Consider the following 19,208-nt stretch of genomic DNA (forward strand, 5'->3'; position numbering starts at 1 on the left):
GTAGAGCCTGGGAAGAAGCCAAGACAGCTTCTGCCTGCCTGCAGAGATGCCTGAGGGCAGCACCACCGAGGCCTCACAGAGTTTTAATGATTTTCATCCAGACGCCATGACTCACCAGTTGACTCTGCCCATCTGCCTTCTTGTATAGCTAAACCGCTTTCTTCCCATTTTGAGAGAGGGCCCTGATCATCCATGGAGCTGTCAGTAAGGCTTGTTCCATCTAAAAATGACCTTGACACAGAGGAGGAAGTCAGTAATGACCCCCCCATAATTCCACCTACACCCCAAATGAGAAAAAAAAAAACTACTGTAGGCCACATGAAATTCAGAGCTTTACTTTATTAGAATCTGTGAAGACGAGTTTGCAGGCACAATCCTGTCTAGTTGTGAAAGGCTGCAAATTCTGTGAGGTTTGGATCTATCTTGTAGTGAACAAGACTCCCAGTGGCTGAAATCTTAGGATACTGTTTCATACGTCAAGCAAAGGGGAGGAGTTAGAGATATTGTGGCCAAGAACTTTACACTAGCCATCCACATAAGCCATTCCCCAGCATACGGACTGCGAAGCCTCATCACAACTATTTCATCAGTGTGACATTCGGTCTTCAATGAATAATGCATTTTGACTCCTGTTTATATTGGTGCATGCAATTCTTTGCTACCCTGGCCATTAACCAGACCTGGACTCTAAAGGCTAAACTTGGTCTCAGTAACATTCTAAGGGTCGGGCGGGTCTGTAGCCTGGACTCAGCCATCACTCCCCAGAACCTCTTCTGGACACCTCTTTCGACTGTATGTCCTTGTCCTGTCACTGTTTATAAACGCCTGCTGTGTACAGAAAAGGTGGTAAAGAAGCCAGATAAAATAAGCAAAGGACAACTGGTCAAGACCACAGACCTTCTGGAACTAAGACTGGGAAATGTGTTCCAAGTGTACTTACCCAGTGCTCAGACTAGGATTATTTCAGTTGGGGCAGGGATCGGCTGGAAAGCTTTACTCAGTTTGGCTACTGGGCTGCGTCTCTGGGCCCTGCGGAGGTCCAGTAAAATTACCACCCCCTCTCCATCATCACTGTGCTAAGACTGCAGATTTCTATAAGCTCATTTAAGCAAAACAGGAGGCAAGGACATAGACTCAGCATAAGGGGAGAAGTGCTCTCCATCAAGCTAGGAGAAGGTTGGACTGTACTGCTCACAATTACTTATTCAACCCGACAGAAACCCCGTTTATGTACCACTGGGCTCCTTTGATCATGAACTATGCCGTGCTTTGCCTGGCCAGAGAAGAGAGGCCAGCAACCCTGCTAGATCCAAGGCTGTTCCGGCAGGCCTTGCTTACGGAACCAGTGAGTTCCACTCTCAAAGTCGGGACAGGAGAATTGATACATTACTCTATGCAGAAGCTGCTCAGCTTCTGGCAGGGTGAGCAAGTGTGGAAGGGTCTGGTGTAGCTGTCGATCAGAGAACTCTGACCCAAGGCACCTCTGTCTATTGCTCAGTCTTGCGTACTTAGTCCATTGCATGATAACAGCACAGACTGTGATCGGTGGGAGCAGTTAAGAAATGAAGCCGTGGTCACAGCAGACTGTGATCGGTGGGAGCAGTTAAGAAATGAAGCTGTGGCGCTTTCAGGCAGCAGTGCTAGTCACCAAAACCAAGAGGATTTTCCTTTTTAAACAAGCACACAGTAGAAATAAAGATTCTGTACAAGATTCTAGAATTATATATACACAAAATTATATCCATTATAACAAAATTGAAAGTCTATTTGAGGACCGTGGCTGGAAACCCCAAAAAGAGACCCATGAGCTTCTGAAGCAGAGTTAGCGGGAGAGGCTAAGAAGACAAGCGTCCTGTGAGACCCTGCCGTTGGGCTCGGGGCTCCCATCTCTTGCTCTGTGGTTTGATAGCATTTTCACATTCTAGCAGGGGATTCTGCAGCAAGCGGTGTGAAAAAGAAGGCAGCAGGCTGAAATTCAAAATGCTACTTAAAATCTGCATATTGGCTATGATGATGGGTTCACAAATCCAACTTGCATTTGAAGTCCCTTTCTTCATTCATTCACTCATTCATTCACTCATTAATTCTGCATGTCTCCAGTGTTTAGAAATCAGAATGAATTCCAGCAGGTGGGAAAGACAACATTGAACACATCAAATGGACTAAGAGTCAGATGTTTGATTCTTTATCCGCAGTCGGGTCCTGAATGTTGGTGAGGCTGGCTTTGCAGAGGGAAGGTGAGAACTCAGAACCTGGCTGGCTCCTTGGGCAGCGGCATTCTCAGGGTTCCGTTCGTGCCATCCTTTTCCTCCTCTCATCCTTCCTGTGAGGGTTAAACAGGCAACCACCGAGGCCAGGTGCCTCTCCAAGCCCTCTTATCTTCAGGGCAGAGTGTGGACACACAGGCTCTTGCTGAGGGAGACCTGGAAGGAGTTGAGGCCATATAATGCACTCCGTGGTCACTTCAGTGTTGACAAGACTCTCAGGTTCAAAACCCCCACGTTCCAACACTAAAACTGCAGATCCTGCCCCTCCAGAGTGAGCTCTGGTAAAGGATGGACTCAGGACCTGTCCTTGACAAGCACCCAGGCGACTCTGAGGCAGCTGAGCCACAGACCTGCTTTAGAAAAGGCTGCTCCCATGTACCAGGTCTAGGTGTGCATACTACTTTTAGGTGACTCTGAAAAGCTGAAGATTTGATCGAGACATTTGATGGAACAGAACCCCCTTTTGTATTTCTTTACTGGGGAAGGAAGAACAGCAGACAGGGGGTTGACTGAATGTTTGCATGGTCTGCGAGGCAGGGGCCGGCTTTGGATTTCTGGGCATGATGATACAAACAGGGCAAATAGAAACTTTCTCTAAATTCCTACTAAGATCACCTAGAACTATGTAGGACCTCTGAACTCAAGGTTTGCTCTTCTAAGAATCACCTTGTGGTCTGTGTTTTCATTTACTGGGTTTTCAATTGACCCCAGTCAACTGTGGTCCAAAAATGCACAATGGTGTAGTACGGTGAGATACACTGAGATGGACCACATTCATAGAAATTTCATCAAAGTGTTTTCATAATTGTCCTATGTAGCATTAGTTACTGCTGCTAATGACTTACTTTAGTAAACTGAGCTTTATTATAGGTGTGTAAGTATAGAAAAACGTAGAGCAGATAAGGTTTGGTACTACCCACCTCTGGGGATCTACTGGGAACCTCAGGATGTATACCCGACAGATAAAAGGGGACTGCTGTAGTTTGGGGTACGTCACTAACTCTTCAGTGCCCTCTTCCACCAAGGCAAGTTTTTACCTGCTCTGGAAAATGGAGGTGACAACACTTTTACCCCACCCCCCCTTCGGGTTGAGTTAGCCAAGGCTGCCCTGCCCCTCACTGAGCTTCCTGTAATCTATATGAGATAGCGTGGACAGCTGTCTCCCACCAGCTTAGAGAAAGAAAAACAAATGGTGTAAGTTACCACAAGTGAGCACTCTGAGCCAGGATAAAGAGAAGAAATTAACTGCAGGAAGCTCGTGTTTCCTGCTCCATGCCATCCAAGATGATTTACAAAGACCTTTGATGAAGACGCCCTCCTGGGTCAAAGACCTCACTTAAATCCAGAGAGACTTCGGTGGGCATCCTAAGCCCTCACGGGGACCCCTTCAGAGCAAGCTGCACCAGTTTCCTCAGCAGACTGCTTTACCATCCAGGAACCCTGGGAGCCGGCTGCCCTAGGATCCTCCAACTTTCTATTTCCGGATCGTGGCATTAATTTCTGAGTTTTTCTGACTCTAAAGTACCCTCAAAAACAAAAGAAAACCAAAACCCAAAACCCCTCAGTTTTCTCCCTGGTTCTCTTCTTTCCTACTGAAATTCAGGTGGGCTATGGGAAGGGTCAAGGTGGGGGACAGAACGGTCAAGGCTGAGGTCAGCAAATGCAGAGGAGCCCCGGGGGCTGGTGGTTGGGAGGGGCGGTTCCGTTAGTAATTTAAGAAGTCGATCCCCACTTTGACGCTCTTTGAGGTGGCGATGTCGATGGCCGTGGCCTTGATCTCAGTGTCCCCGAACTGCATGAGGGTCTGGATTTCCCTGCGGGCGGGCACGGCCGAGCCGCTGGTCCCCGTGAGATCCAGGCGCAGCGTCCCGCACTTCCTGACGCCGGGGTCGGTGATGAAGCTCACGTCGTCCTGCTCGGAGCTGTAGATGTTGATGACGATCACCAGCTGGGAGGGCTTGGCGGGGGTGTAGCTGCGTTTGACCAGCTCGCCCAGCGCCACCGACTGGTCGGCCGAGATGAACCTGTCGAAGACGTCGGTGCACCAGCGCGTGCCGTCCTTCACCAGCAGCTTCTCGGGCGGGTGCTTCCCCTCCACGTAGCGGTTGAGCACGCCCACCCCGTAGGTGAGTGGGGAGCGGCGCACCTTGATGACTGCCGGGTCCAGGCCGAAGAGGACGGCCCCCTTGAGGATGGTGAGGCCCACGCCCTGGGGGACGATGATCCTGCACTTGTCCCCAAAGGCGGCCTGCACCGCCTGCTGCAGAAGGGGCGCCTCTGCGAAGCCGCCCACCAGGAAGAGGAATTTGACCGTGGACACCTCGGGCTTCTGAAATAGGTCCCCTGGAAGGGCAGGAGAAGGGAGGATCAGAGCGCTGAAAGCACGCCTGCACGGGGTCCCAGCTGCCTGAGCCCGGGGAGCCAGCTAACCCTGACGCTTTCCCGAGCTCATCGGCCGAGTTTGCATTGAGCTGGCCTTGTGAAGAAAGGTTTACACACTGGACACTTAGGAAGGAGGGCAGGGGCTGTGCCAAGGGTGAGCTCAGCTTGTCAGAGGTGACTTAAATTAGACCCGTTCTGCAGAACGCCAGTAATCCCTACGAGTGCCTCCAAGCTGTTGCCCATATTCACAGAGGTAGGTGAGGGATGCATAAAGGGTCTAGTGTCCCCGTCCTATGTGTCCCTGGGGGAGGACAACCAACACACAGATGACAGACGGACAGACTGTCTTGCTGGAATCCTTGCTTGGTTCACAAAACAGTTCCTTCTTTCCAGGATGCAAAGATTCCTAAGTTTTCCTGATACTTCAAACCAGATACATTCCCGGGGCCTGGCACTCAGTAGGGCCTCAGAGTTCCCTGACCTCTGACCTTCAGGGCCAAAGGGAAGCCAGGCACAGACGGGTAGCAGCTTTCCCGAGCCTGCAGAGTCAAGAGCCCTGTCCAGCAGCCCTTCATAGGTGTGCAAACCCGGCCCACTTCTGTGGCTCCAGGCTTGTGGCTTCCAGATTCAGACTCCCTCCCAACGGGGCTGTGCAAGACCTGCCCGCTCCCAGCTCTGTCCACACGCAGCCAAGCCCAAGGGTACTCACGGAGGTGCTCAATGATGCTGTCGATGGTTGGCTTAAAGAGGGCATTCATGGCGTCCGGGCTCATCCTCAGCATCCCCTGGGAGGACCACTTCACGAAGTCCACGCTGGGACAGCACAGAGGAACACGTGTGAGTGTGTGCACGCTGCCCAGGCTGCCCTGCACAGCCGTGTGGCCTGAAAGCACGTCTGTCCCGCCGTGGGGATCAGAGGGGCGTTCAAGTCAAAAGCCTTCTTGTAAATCTGCTCAACTGCCTGATCCTGGCCCCTCAAGCTCAAATGCTAAGACATAACCTTACGTTTCTCCTTGCTAGCACCAAACTCCCCCAGTGGAGTGACAGCCAAAGCCTGGCACAAGAGACAAGTGGAGGCCCGTGCCTTCGCTTCTACCCAGTGACACAGCCTGTTCGAGATGAGGTGCAGTGCCATGCACTGGAAGCCCGAGCTCAGGCTCCTACTCAGCTCTCTGGGTCCCTGTGGCATCCCACAGCTGACCCTCAGCTTACAGGGCGGCCTCCAGGTCTCCCAGTCTCTAGCCAAGACTCAGCACAGCCAGAGACAGCAGTGTGGAGCAGAAGAAGCACCGGCTTTGGCCACACCATGGACTTCGGCCACACTGGCTTCTGTCTCCTCCCAGCCGGGTCTTCGTGGCCAGAAGCCAAGTTTACCAACTATAACCTGTGTGTTTGTGTCCTCCCCTCCCCCACACCCTGCCCTAGGGGAAGCTGCGAAGCTCGAGCAGAGGCTGTGCCCATGAAACACTGAGCATTTGTTTCCTAGCCTAGCTAGTGTTGGGAACTAAACACTGTTGGGATCCGCTCATTTCCTAGACGCTAAGTAGAGGCCCCACCTGCTCCAACCCTCAGGGCCTGTGGGATGGCACACCAGCTTCTCAGCACCACATCTGCATGACACCAGGCTTCCATGGCAGAAGCCAGAGGACAGTGTGTGGTGTGGAATGGCCTCGTGGCTGGTTGGGGCTGGCGGGTTTCCACACTGGGAGGGTTGGAGGGCCTCCAGGAACTATGCCCAGATCCCAGGATTTGACCCAGGGGGTAGGAGTTGTATCCACGGAGCCGAAGGGCAAAGAGACTGTCATCCCAGGCAGCCAGCTGGCCCAAGGGCCCTGTCCAGAGGGCAAGCACACCTGAGTCAACTCTGTTTCCCACCGAAAGGAATCAAGGCCTCCTGAAGAATCGGGGCACAGTTCACAGAGCAGAGGGCAAAGGCACTTCAGAGGCTGTGTCAGGACGGCTCAGGGCCAAGTGGAAGAGGCTGCTCCTGTCTAAGGTGGGGCTCAGCACCAGTAAGGCACACAGCACAGCCATGGTTTGTCAACCATGCTTAGATACACATCTCCCTACAGATAAAACCCAGCGCCACTTTGAAGGATGCTAGGGTCTCACCACACCATGTAGCCCTAGCTGGCCTAGAACTCACTCTGTAGACCAGACCGGCCTCAGTCACCTGCCTCTGCCTCCTTTGCCTCCTCCACTTCCTCTGCTAGGATTAAAGGTATGCACCACTGCACCAATATAAAAAAATAAACAGAAAAAAATCACTACTCATTCTCCTTTCTGAAGCCACCAAACCACTGAGGAGTAACTTTCTTAGGATACACTAAACATCAAGGGAGCCAGAGGGACGCAGTGAGGGTCAACGTGGCCGTGATCACCAGCAGGAACCAATGTCCAAAAGAAGTGACAGGTCTCCTGATGTGCAACTGTGCTGGCCCGCAAAAGACTGCCCGAGGCTTTGAACGTCCTGTCACAGGAGAGGGAGGGTTCACAGAGGCCTGCTCCCGCCTGAGAATTGTAGCTGTAATGGATGCTGGAGAGGAAGGGGTGCTCTTGCTTTCAGTGATATGTGGGAAGGTGCATGTTTCTGTAAACAGCCTAACACACACACACACACACACACACACACACACACACACACACACGGAAGTAGATGAGGACTGGTTGGGAAGAGGATGTGATCAGTGGGAGGGAACAAGAGTGGGTGATGATGGTTGGACTGGCTAGTTTTTATGTCAACTTGACACGGTGACACGGCTAGAGTAATTTTGAAAGATAGAGCCACAACTGAGAAAATGCCCCCAAAAGATTGGGCTTGCATTTCTTTCCTTCCTTCCTTCCTTCCTTCCTTCCTTCCTTCCTTCCTTCCTTCCTTCCTTCCTTCCTTCCTTTCTCTCTCTCTTTCTGGTTAGTTTTTTGTTTAGTTTACTTTTGTTTTGAGACAGGGTTTCTCTGTGTAGTCCTGGCTGTCCTGGAACTCACTCTGTAGACCGGGCTGGCCTTGAACTCAGAGCTCCCCCTGCCCTCTGCCTCTTGAGTGCCACCAATGACCAGCTAGGTCTGCATTTTTGTAGTTAGTGGTTGATATGGGAGGAGCCAGTCCACCATGGGTGAGACCACCCTGGCAGGTGGCCTTGGATGGCATGGGCCAGCTGTGAGGAGAAAGCCTAGTCAGCAGCGCCCTCCACGACCTCTGCTTCAGTCCCTGCTTCCAGGTTTCTGTCCTGCTTGAGTTTCTGCCCTGGCCTCCCACAGTGAAGACTGTTACCCTTTCCTCCCAGCTTGCTTTTCATCATGGTGTTTTATCACACCAGTGGGAACCCTAAGACAGTGAGTGAGATCAGAATACATTATACACAACATGAAAATGTCACAGTGAAGTTATTACATATAATTATTATGTGGTAATAAATGTAAGTTCACAAAGACTGCCCCACATTAAGTAGATTTGCCAAAAATTCAAACTTGAATTTGCCCAAGACTCCATGTTAATCTATTTGCAAAAGCATAGCACGGGACAGATGTACAGAGCAGAGAACCTGCGGGCACACAGTGAGCAAACTAAGACTGTGGGAAACTGTTGGGGCAGCCAGTCAGCCTACAACTAACATGCTATGAAGCGTGAAACCAGGAGGAAAATTTGTATGCTTGCGGGCTTGAAGGCTTGAAGTTTGTATCAAGCCTATTGATACAAACTAAAGAAAGCAGACCAAGAAGCTGATAATGCTAGCTGGCTTAAAAAAGAGAAAAAAAAGCTCTGTGTGTGTGTGTGAGAGAGAGAGAGAGAGCGCATGTGTACACCCACCTGTATGAGTGTGAGCATGTGTAATGACAGCACACGAGGAGGCAAGGACGACCTCCAGTGCCGGTCCTCACCTTCTCCTTGTTTGGGACTGCTCATGCTGTTTCTCACAGCAATAGAAACTGCTTGCCGCTGAGTGTTTCCGGCTACCTGGCCACAAGTCCCCAGGGGTTGTCTTGTGCCCACCTCCTTTCTGGCTGGAGGAATGTTGGGATTTCAGATCACACTTCTGTGCCCAGCTTTACACAGAGGTCCAAACTGTGGACCTCACATTTGGCAGCAAGCGTTTACCCACGGAGCCATCTTCACACTCATTAACTCACACTCACTAACTCCACAACCAAGTATTTACCCACAAAGCCATCTTCACACTCACTAAATCAACAACCAAGCATTTACCCATAGAACCATCTTCATAGCCACTAACTCAATAACTAAGCGTTTACCCACGGAGCCATCTTCACACTAACTCAACTACCAAGCATTTACCCACGGAGCCATCTTCACACTAACTCAACTACCAAGCATTTACCCACGGAGTCAACTTCATAACTTAATAACCAAGCGTTTACCCATAGGGCCATCTTCACAGTCACTAACTCAATAATCAAAGAGGCAGTGAATTTGAAGTGTGATAACATTATGTTCATATTAAATGGTATTTCCCTTAGAACTCCAGGCTGGCATATATATGGATTATATCACAATCTTTGATTTAAAATTACTGGGGGAGGCATGAATGATGTAGGCTGGCTAGGAAGTGCCGATGACTGACAGTGGACAATAGAGTTTCATTCATTGTAAGAAGGCCATCAAGAGGGGCTATCTATGGAAAGTGACAGGTATGAAAATTAGCCAGACTGTAGTAACAACCAGTTCACTTTGGACATGTATGTCAAAGGTAAGTTTTAGTATGTTCTTATTATGTTGCCCAGGCTGGCCTTGCACTCAAGACAACCCCCTGCCTCAGGCATGGGGTTACAGGCATGTGTCACCCACCCCACATAGTTCTAAGACAATTTTCTGAAAATTATCAGGAACTTAGGGGCTTTTATTCTATTTAAAAATTTTCAGTTTTAGAATCTTCCACGTGGGTTCATTTTGCAACAAACTGACCTATCTATAAGGGCAGGCTAGTGTCTCGGAGAAGCAGGAAAACAGATTCCCACTGGCTCATCTAGTGCACACCCAGTCCTGTTCTACTCCGTGCTTCGGCAGCCACCTGTGGTGCTGTGAAGGAGAACGGCCCCACAGGCTCATAGATTTAAAAGCTTAGTCATCAGGGCATGGCACTATCAGAAAAAGCTAAGAGCTGTGGCCTTGTTGGAGAAAGTATGTCACTGGATGGTAGGGTAAGCTTCAAGATTTCAAAAGCTCACACATGGCCAGGCCTAGTCTCTGTCCCAGTTTCTCTGTCTCTGTCTCTCTCAGCAGATCAGAATCTAGCTCTCAGCCCTGTCTCCAGCACCGTGTCTGCCTGCGCGCCACCATGCTCCCTGCCACGATGACAATGGACCAAACCTCTGAACCTGCACGCCAGCCCCAGTGAAATGCTCTCCTTTCTGAGAGCTGCCTTGGTCATGGTGTCTTCACGGCAGTAGAACACTGAGATTCCACCCAAACAAAACATCCCATTTTCATAAGCTCTTATTTTCCTGGCGAGCATACCAGCTAACACACAGACTATACTTGCTGTGACCTGGGCATTATGTTAAACACCGAACATAGGAATTCACATGACTCCCACAAAACCGTTAAGGTAAGTAGAATTGTCCCATTTTCAGTAGTGAAAGTAAAGTTGAAACAGAGACAAACTGAGTCATTGCTCAAAACCACACTGCACACAGGGTCAGAACTCAGCGACCACAGCGAATTCTCCCTTCTATCAACTGCTCACGCCATCAACACGGCTCACTCAAGCCATCAACACGGCTCACTCACGCCATCAACACAGCTCACTCACGCCATCAACACAGCTCACTCACGCCATCAACACGGCTCACTCAAGCCATCAACACAGCTCACTCACGCCATCAACACAGCTCACTCAAGCCATCAACACGGCTCACTCAAGCCATCAACACGGCTCACTCAAGCCATCAACACAGCTCACGCCATCAACACGGCTCACGCCATCAACACAGCTCACTCAAGCCATCAACACGGCTCACGCCATCAACACAGCTCACTCAAGCCATCAACACGGCTCACGCCATCAACACAGCTCACTCAAGCCATCAACACGGCTCACGCCATCAACACGGCTCACTCAAGCCATCAACACGGCTCACTCAAGCCATCAACACGGCTCACTCACGCCATCAACACGGCTCACGCAGACATACTTGCTCTTCCTCAAGGCGTGCTCCACGCTATGGCCCCGGAACTTTTTGTAGTAGTCGATGAAGGAGAAGGGCAGCGTGATGTTGAGGGGATTGGTCCGGTCTGGCGCAGCGGCCCTCTTCCGAGACTCAAAGGCGATCATCAGGTCTACCCACGCTGCCGGGCGTTTGATCTTGAACTGTTCGATAAAATCCTCTCCAAATATTTTACAAAGCAGCTTTTCAAATTCATAATCTACTCCCAGAGAGCCGTAGGGTCCACCTGAGGGGAGGAGAGATGGGTGCCATGAGGTTACCAAAAACACAAGAGACTCGCACCAGTTGCTGAACTGTAGGCTTCCCCTGTGTTCTCCAAAGCACACCAGGCCTTCTTGGCACCCAGGCAGTGGCTAACCGTCCATCCACACCTCAACACCCTTAGGCTTCTTCTGTGGATTTCTTTCCCATCAACAGTCTGTTTAAATTTTCTTAAATAAATAATTTCAAAAATGACAATGTTCCCTCTCAAGAAACCCACAGGCCTCAGGCTGTCAGCAGTCTGTTGATGACATCACCCCAGCAGACATCCCTCCCACAGGGAAAAGGCGTGGTCCTTATTTTGGCGATCTTATTCCAGGTGCAGAGATCTTGCCTTAGATTCAGTCAGCAGTGATACCAAGCTACAGGCAAACCCTGGTAAAACTGCAGGAACTGGGTCACTATCCAGCATGGTGCCGATCTCCAGAGCTCAAGGGGTGGTTTGGAAGGACATTCAGAGACATTTTTCTTTCCACTGCAAATGGAGAGAAGGGCCCTCCACCACTCACAGTCCACATGCGGCCATGGGAGAGGAATCCGAGGGAGTGGACAAGACGTGGCGGCAGCTCACCTGTGGCTTTGTACAGCTCCTTGAGGTGCCCCTCTGGCAGCCGTATCTGATGGACGGTCAGGTCCACGGTGCCCCCTCCACTGTCAACAACCACGTACTTGTCACCTGCCAGGAGAGATAGAAGTCCTCAAGCACCGAGCCCATCCCCCCAGCTACCTGAGCTCCGACCTGGCCCAGTATGCACCTCCAACCCTGCTCGCCAGCCCAGTGGAGCCTGCTCACTAACAGAGGTATTCGGTAACTAAGGAGAATTCAGTCATGCCCATTCAAGGGACCCTAGAAGACGAGCAGTCACGCCATGCAGGGCTGTGTCCCACCACACACGACATGCAGGGCAACACAAGACTCTCTCCAGGACTGGGGAGCCTTATCTTCCTCGGGAGAAGTCTGTCTGTGTGGTTTTCCGACATGCAAGCCTGCAGCTCCAGCTCCCAGGAGGGCAGGCCCTAAGCCAGTGGCCTTCAAAGTCCTCTGCCACTGAGCATCTTCCCAAAGAGCAGCTGTAATGACTGTAAATGCATCTTTGCCAGCAGTGACGATAGATAATGACAAGCAGGGGCAAAAGGCATCCCAAGACACTACCTTCCTCCAGCTCAGACCAGATCTCTCCTATGACATTCTCCACCAGAAAGGTGCGACTCTGCCGGTTTCGCCGAACGTGTTCCTTGGCTGGGGGCCGACAGAAAGAAAGAAGCAGGCATGAGAAAGCATGGGAAGGCGACAGCGTCTGCAGCTGCCGAAGGCAACAGCACGGTGGGCTCAGGGATGGAACATTTACTTGGCCAAAAGGATTAATAAATGACATCAAAAGCCAGAAAGCCAGCCCTCATCTTTGGCGTGGGCCCAGCTGAAAGGAGCCCTGGTGAGATTCTTGGCTCTGGTGACTTTCTTCTGGGGAGGGGATTAATGAAATGGCCAGCTTCCCAGCAGCCTGCCATGCACTAGGTTAAACCGTTTCACATCACAGGAGCTTTGGAATGCTGGCTCTATCTTCCTCATGGGAATGACTTTTCCTGCAGCTCTTGAAGACAGTGCGTACTTCTGCCACAGGGTGGCGCTTCGGCCACGAGGTGACACCTGAAGCTAGGGGAGCCCAGCCCAGCATCACCAGGGTACCCAGGGGAGGTCCCGCTGTGTGCTGAGTGGCTGGACCAGCTTGGAACAGAAGGGCACAGATAACTGTTGGGTGAAGTAGAGGGACTCGGAAATGCCAGGTTTCTTGTTTGGCAATATGAATCCACAGCCTAGAGACTCTGAATGCTTTTGTGATCTGAAATTCTAAGCTTGAAAGAGCAGAATAAGAAAGGTACTATGAAAGGGAGCCTTGGAAACAGCAGGCCACAGTCAAGGGGGCTTTGGGGATCAATCACTTTAGCCCTTTAGGCCTCAGCCTCCTAATCTCTAAGGTAGGGACATCATCAGTTGGTGGGCGGAAAAGGAGCTGTTTCCCTAACACGTCCTGCTGGTCTACTGTAAACCTGAAGTGACAGCCTGCATACAGCAGAGCACCTCCTCTGCAGTGAGGATTCATTAGAGCCACCCTAGGGTGGCAGCAGAAGGCCCTGCGGCCTCGGCTCCCTCCCTCCTGCCGCCTCCCTCTCCACCATTGTGAGTCCCTCCTTGCTGGTTAGCTAACAGCATTCTCTTTCGACCAGAAGCCAGAAGCCAAGTGTTTGCAAAACCAGCTTCCCTCAGGACGAGAACAGCAAATGCCCAGCCAGCTCCAGCTTCCTCAGAGCCTGGGTTGGAAGGGTCATGGGGTGTCCTGGGGAGGGGGGCTGCCCCACCTCAGGATTTTCTCCTCCGTTCACACTGGTCCAGGTGAACTCTAAGGGACATAAGGGATGGCTTAGTGTAGTTCCCTAGCACACATGGAGGCCCAAGTCAAATGGGAGGTACAGCACAAACCAAACAAGAAACAAACTTTCTCAGACCTTGCAGGCATCCAGTTTGCTAAGATAATTTATGTGGCCACAAAATGGCATTCATAAAAAAAACAGGGAGGCTGGGAAAACATCTTTCCAGTTCTCAAAAAATTGTCCCAGTTTTTCAGGCAGATTAAGCCCAAGATTGGACAAATGTCTCTTTTATGGATCCCATTAAAACCCATCAGGAGGAGGTAATGTTCCCAGAAAACCCTTGGAGGCTGAATGTCTGCCTGCTCCATCCCTCTGCAGAAGCCTCTGCTGCCGACCTGCGATTATGAAGGACCCACAGATGCCAGATGTCCTGGGGTCCCTACAGCACCCCACCCATGGGGGAGCTGGTCCAATTGCAATGCAAGGCTGACACCTAAGCCCCTAAGCTGATACCTAAGAACTGAGCAGAACTCAGAGCTAGGGTGTATGGTGCTTCCCATTAGTCCGCGAGCTTTTGGGTGACTTTGGTCTCACCTCTCTAAACCCCTGGAGCCCTGGACAGATCCACAGAGCTTAGGCTGGTGAAGCAAACACTCCTAGGGACCAGGACAGTCATTTATGCAGGTGACATATTCAAGGGGAAAAGCTCCTTAAAATACCCATGCTGGTCAGGCCTGTCAACGGCTCCTTCCCACAGGGCGCATCTCCTGGGCCAGGAGAAACCAGCTCACTCAGTGTGTAAGGCACCTAAAGAGTTCATTACGCCCCACACCTGGAGCCCAGTGAGTGAGTCAGCAGTAAGTCAACAGTCTCAACAGAGGAATAGGTGGCAGGCAAATTGGAGCAGACTGACTCTGTTAATACACAAGAAAGTCATCCTAGTAAAATGCAAGGCTAAGAACCACCTTCAGGTCCCTGGAGAGAGGGCCCTGAGGCATGACAAGCCAGCTTATCCAATGCCTAGTTTATGGGGCAGTCTTCTCGGGCCAGGGAGTAACACCAAGCGAAGAGGGGCTAAGACCCCCTTCCCCATGGGGTGCCCTGCCCCTCACAGCCTGAGGTGCCTTTGGCAGCAGCTACAGTGAGCGGCGCCCAGGAGTTGGCGGAGGGGAGAGCGGAGGGAGAGAGAGAGTGGAGGTACCCTGTGCAAACCCCGCTCCTACTGTGTCACTGGTGCTGTGCCCGTTGGCCACCACCTTGCTGCTGAGCTCGATCATCTGGTGCAGACGCAGCTTCCGGCAGTAGATGGAGGCGGCCTCGGGCTCCAAGGCAATGATGAGCTGCTCCGAGTTCTCAGGGGAGGCCAGGCCTGCCTAGAAGACAGAAACAGACGCTGGGACCTGGGACGAGGGGCAGGCCTGCTAGGCCACCACACCTAGATGATGAATCACCCCAGGGCAGGTCTGAGGAACAAGCTTGGTTTGTTCAAGGGACGACAGTCCCTCCGCAGGCGCTGCAGAATTTAATACCAGAGATCTGACACTGAGCTCCCACACCCCTCAACATGCAAAGGACTCCGGGAACGCAGGGTGCGCTGGCTTAGGGGGCTTCTGCCCTTGGGACTTGTTCAGGTTAGAACTGGAAAGCACCATGGAAGAGGCGAGGAGATGGTGGACAGTACGTAAAGATGAGCTGTAGGGTGCCAGCAGTTGGAGGACAGAGTTGCAAAGGCCCCGGACACTCTGAAAACTGCGGCAGAAAACAGGTGGATCCGTTCCCGTGCCAGTGCCTCACACACCTTCCCACAGAGGCTGTGCAGACCCCAGTGAAACACAGCTCGACCAGCATGTGACAACCCTCCTGATGTCACCAGAGTACTTGGGGGAGCTCCTGCCACTTGCTTACTGGTGTGACATATGAGTAGGAGCCCCCAGAGGACACCTCCATGGAGTCCCTCATTTCCTAGTGAGGGTGGGCAGTCAGCTGGAGGTGTTTTAGCCAATGCCTTTAGTCTTTCAATGGTTTAATATATATATATATATACATATATATATATTATAAATATATATATATATTGAGATAGGATCTCATGGATCTCAGGCTGACCTCAACCTTGCTATGTGGTCAAGAATGACCATGAATGTCTAATCTCCCTACATCTACCTCTTGCTGCATGCTGCTCTGGGATTACAAGTGTGTGTCACTATGTCTGTTTTATGTGGTCCTAGCAATGGAAAACAGGACTTCATGTGTGTCAGATACACACTGCACCAACTGAGTACATGCCAGCTTGTACACATTCTTAACATCATGACAGTTACAGCCCCGGGTTCCCATCTGCAACTCCGAAGAAGCAGGAGTGCTTTCGGTGCCTGACACCTGCCCCAGCCACCTCCCCGCCCCAGGCCCTGGAGGCTGAGGCATCCTCTGAGATGAGCCACGGCCTGCAGGGTCCCTGGGCCCGAGCAGGCATGGGGCATGGCGCTTCCTTGGCTCTAGTAGCAAGAGCCATTCCTGTCTCCATGGTGCTGTTTTCCTGCTATTTCCAAGGACGCCTGAGGATCTGTCTCCATGCCATGCCTGCTCAAACAGAGTCCCCCCCCCTCCCACCTCCACTCCACACTGGAAGTCTAGTGGACAGAAAGTGTCCTAGTGCCATGTCTTCACAGGAAGAGCAGCTAGGAGCCAAGGGCGGAGGGGCTTAGGTGCATCTATCAGGAAGCAAGGAGAGAGGGCTCAGCTTAGAACGCTAGAAAGCCAAGGGCCCCAGAGCCTCTCATGTATCGCCTTACTAAAGGCACAGTCAGTGTTACTTCTCTATAGCTGTGATAAACACTGTGCTGTCTTAGCTACATGGTTACTGTCTCTGTGATGAGATCTCACACCTCCACATTACAGTTCATCTTCACAGGAAGTCAGGGCAGAAACTCAAATGGAGCAGGAACCTGGAGCAGGAGCTGACCCAGAGCCCAAGGGGGTGCTGCTTACCGGCTTGTTCTCCATGGCTTGCTCAGCCTGCTTCTTATGGAACCCAGGACCACAACCCACAATGGGCTGGTCCCTCCTCCATCAGTCACTAATGAAGAAAGTGGCCTACAGCCATGCCTAGAGCCCATCTTACTGAGGTATTTTCTCTGTTGAGACTCTCTCTTCTCCAGTGACTCCAGCTTGTGTCAACAGATACTAAACTAGCCAGACATTGGAAGCAGTCAGGAAGATATCGAGGGGCAGAGACAGGGTGGCCAGTCACCCCGGCTTGTTTGTTTAGGACAGGAAGTTCCCCATGGAGCATGGGGCTTACAGAGACTTTTCACAGGTGCTCTGCAGACATGAGCCCCTCAAGTCAGGCTCCTTAAATCTCAGTGCTGTGTTTACAGTGGAGACCCCTGGGCCTTGCCCTTTGACAGCTTCTCCTCCTCTGCTCTTAGGTACCATCTCCTCATCCCCTGGATGGGACTGTGTCAGATAATGCCTTGCCTGGCATTCTCCACGGCAATCACAGGCCAAATAAATGCCATCAGTAACAGCTGCAAGAGCTGCAGCAGCCAGCCAGGAGAAGGGCCGACTTCCTGAACACACCATGTGCCTCTCTGGGACCGTACCCACTTCAGAGGAGCTAGCTTCAAGATCCACACACACGCTCTGCACCAGTCACTGGGCACCCCTTCCCCACCGCCTAGCACCCCAGGTATGACCAAGAACAGGCAACGACAGTGCTCATGAGCCTCGTCTCGGGGCAAACTGGCTGGGTTGCCCTTAGATGACACCGATGTGAAGGACCTTGCTCTGCTCCCTGCGAAACAGCTGCAAACAGCCCTGCCCTAGCCTCACCTCCTCCCTGGATCAGACCACAGATCCTCGGCACACAGACGGCCAGGAGTTAAAGGTTCCCAGTGAAACAGGATGGAGTCAGACAGAGACGGTGAATCTACTGAGCCTGATGCCCGGCATCCCAGGAGCAAGAACTCTAAAGCAAGGCAGAGCTCAGGGATGTGCAGGGCCATCCTTTTCTGGGGTTCTAGCACCAAAGACCTCCTGGGAGAACGGGTGGCCAGAGTCAGCTTCCCCACAAGGGGTGACTCGGTGTGTGTGCTTCCTGGGACCCTGTGTATGAAGCTTCTAGAGTTCACATTAGAAATGAAACCAAGGTGGTGGGGCCAAACCCTAGGCCCCAGGACCAAGAAAAGAGTCAGGCAAAGGCCATTCAGACGTCAGAGCCACAAATTATCCTCTTGTCATTGGACTTTGCATTAGCCAAAGCCCCAATGAGCCTGGACCATGGCAGGAGGTTCAGGGATGGGAGGAGAGAGACATCTTCACACACTGGCTATGACTGACAGCGCAAGCAGGACCTCCGACTCAGAGGAAAATCTGTGTGTCTGTGGCACACGCGTGCAATGCACAGGAGCCAGATGTCAACACCAGCTAGCTGTCTTCCGATGTTGCTCTCCGCCTGCCTTCTGAGACGGGCCCTCGCTGAACCTGCAGAGAACCATTTCGGCCAGGCTGGCCATCGGGAGAGGTGCAGGGATGCGTCTGCCTCCACCGCTCCTGAGCAGCAGAGCTACAGGCATAGGCCCCCGGGTCTGGGAATCCCAGCCTAGATGCCGTGCGCACACAACACCCATCTTCCCTGCTGTGCCCAGGAAGTCTTTATCTCGAAAACCCTGGCAAGAGCATGAGTCCGCCTGAGACGGCACATGGGTTAGTGTGTGGCTGTTAGCAAGGTGGCCCTCATTTCAAAGCCCAACACTGGGAAGACGTGCCCAGGGCCTGGGAGGTGGCTGCTCAGTAAGAGCAGCTGCTGCTCCTACGAGGGACCAGAATTTGATTCATAACATCACAGCAGCTCACACCGCCTGTGACTGCAACCCCAGGCAGTCTGTGCCCTGTTCTGACACTCCCTGGCACTGTGCTCACATGCACTATGCACACACAATTAAAAATAAAGTCTTTTAAAGATCAGACATAGGCCAGGCGGCATACCTTTAATTCTAGAACTTGGGAGGTAGAGGCAGGTGGATCTCTGTCAGTTTGAGACCAGCCTGGTCTACACAGCAAGTTCTAGAACATCCAGGGCTACATAACAGAGAGACTTTGTCTCAAGAAAAAAGAAAAAAAAAAAAAAAAGAAAAGGCAGGCCCAGGCTGATGGCTCCTGCCCCAAACAGCAGAGGCGACGCGTGCTCTGAGGGGCTGGCTTTGGTGTCACAGCAATGCCTGTGACCCACTCATTTCCACAGGGGTCCCCAGCCACCTGTGAGGAGGCGCACGGATAGGACAGAGGTGACGGTGTGGACCCACTCCAGGAAGGAGGATGCAGCCTGGGAACACAGATCTGGGCAGTGTCAGGGGTCTGGGCGGTGCTTTGGCGGTGATGCTTAATCACAGCAACAGAAAAGTAACCCATCCAGCACCCATTACACCACCCAACAGACCCAGGCGTCTTGGTGCCACCAGGGACCGCCCATGGGGTCACTACAAAGAGCTCCAGAAAGGGACTGGTCAAAGGAGAGGCAGAGAAGTCGGCTGACTCTGTTTGGATACTTCTGTCTTCCCAGGAGGGTCCAAGGGCCCTTCTCAGACCTTCCAGAGCAGGAGGAAAGACCTTCAAAACCTGGACAGGGTCACCGCTGGCTTCACCCTATACTCAGACTCTTAGAGGCCCACATCTGCCGGGCACAGAACCAGGGTTTCTCTGCCTTGTTGGGTCGGCCTTTGAAGCTGGCACTCTGGAGTTACTGTT

The 19,208-nt window shown here is 52.0% G+C and overlaps 1 protein-coding gene across 2 annotated transcripts in view; it reads right to left on the reverse strand.

Moving 5' to 3' along the window:
• Positions 1–324: 324 nt before the first annotated feature.
• Positions 325–19,208, reverse strand: part of Hspa12a (heat shock protein family A (Hsp70) member 12A) — a 138,893-nt gene continuing 120,009 nt past the window's right edge. For both annotated transcript variants that reach the window (XM_055630043.1, XM_055630044.1), the window contains 6 exons: positions 14,665–14,836; positions 12,247–12,333; positions 11,665–11,769; positions 10,800–11,058; positions 5,359–5,462; positions 325–4,610 (listed from right to left, as the gene is read on the reverse strand). In XM_055630043.1, the coding sequence (XP_055486018.1) occupies positions 3,973–4,610; positions 5,359–5,462; positions 10,800–11,058; positions 11,665–11,769; positions 12,247–12,333; positions 14,665–14,836 (1,365 nt within the window). In that variant the 3' untranslated portion in view covers positions 325–3,972. The remainder of the gene's footprint in view (positions 4,611–5,358; positions 5,463–10,799; positions 11,059–11,664; positions 11,770–12,246; positions 12,334–14,664; positions 14,837–19,208) is intronic.

The sequence above is a fragment of the Psammomys obesus genome, unplaced genomic scaffold (genome assembly GCF_907164565.1).
Source record: "Psammomys obesus unplaced genomic scaffold, mPsaObe1.curated_primary_1811, whole genome shotgun sequence".
Taxonomy (NCBI): domain Eukaryota; kingdom Metazoa; phylum Chordata; class Mammalia; order Rodentia; family Muridae; genus Psammomys; species Psammomys obesus.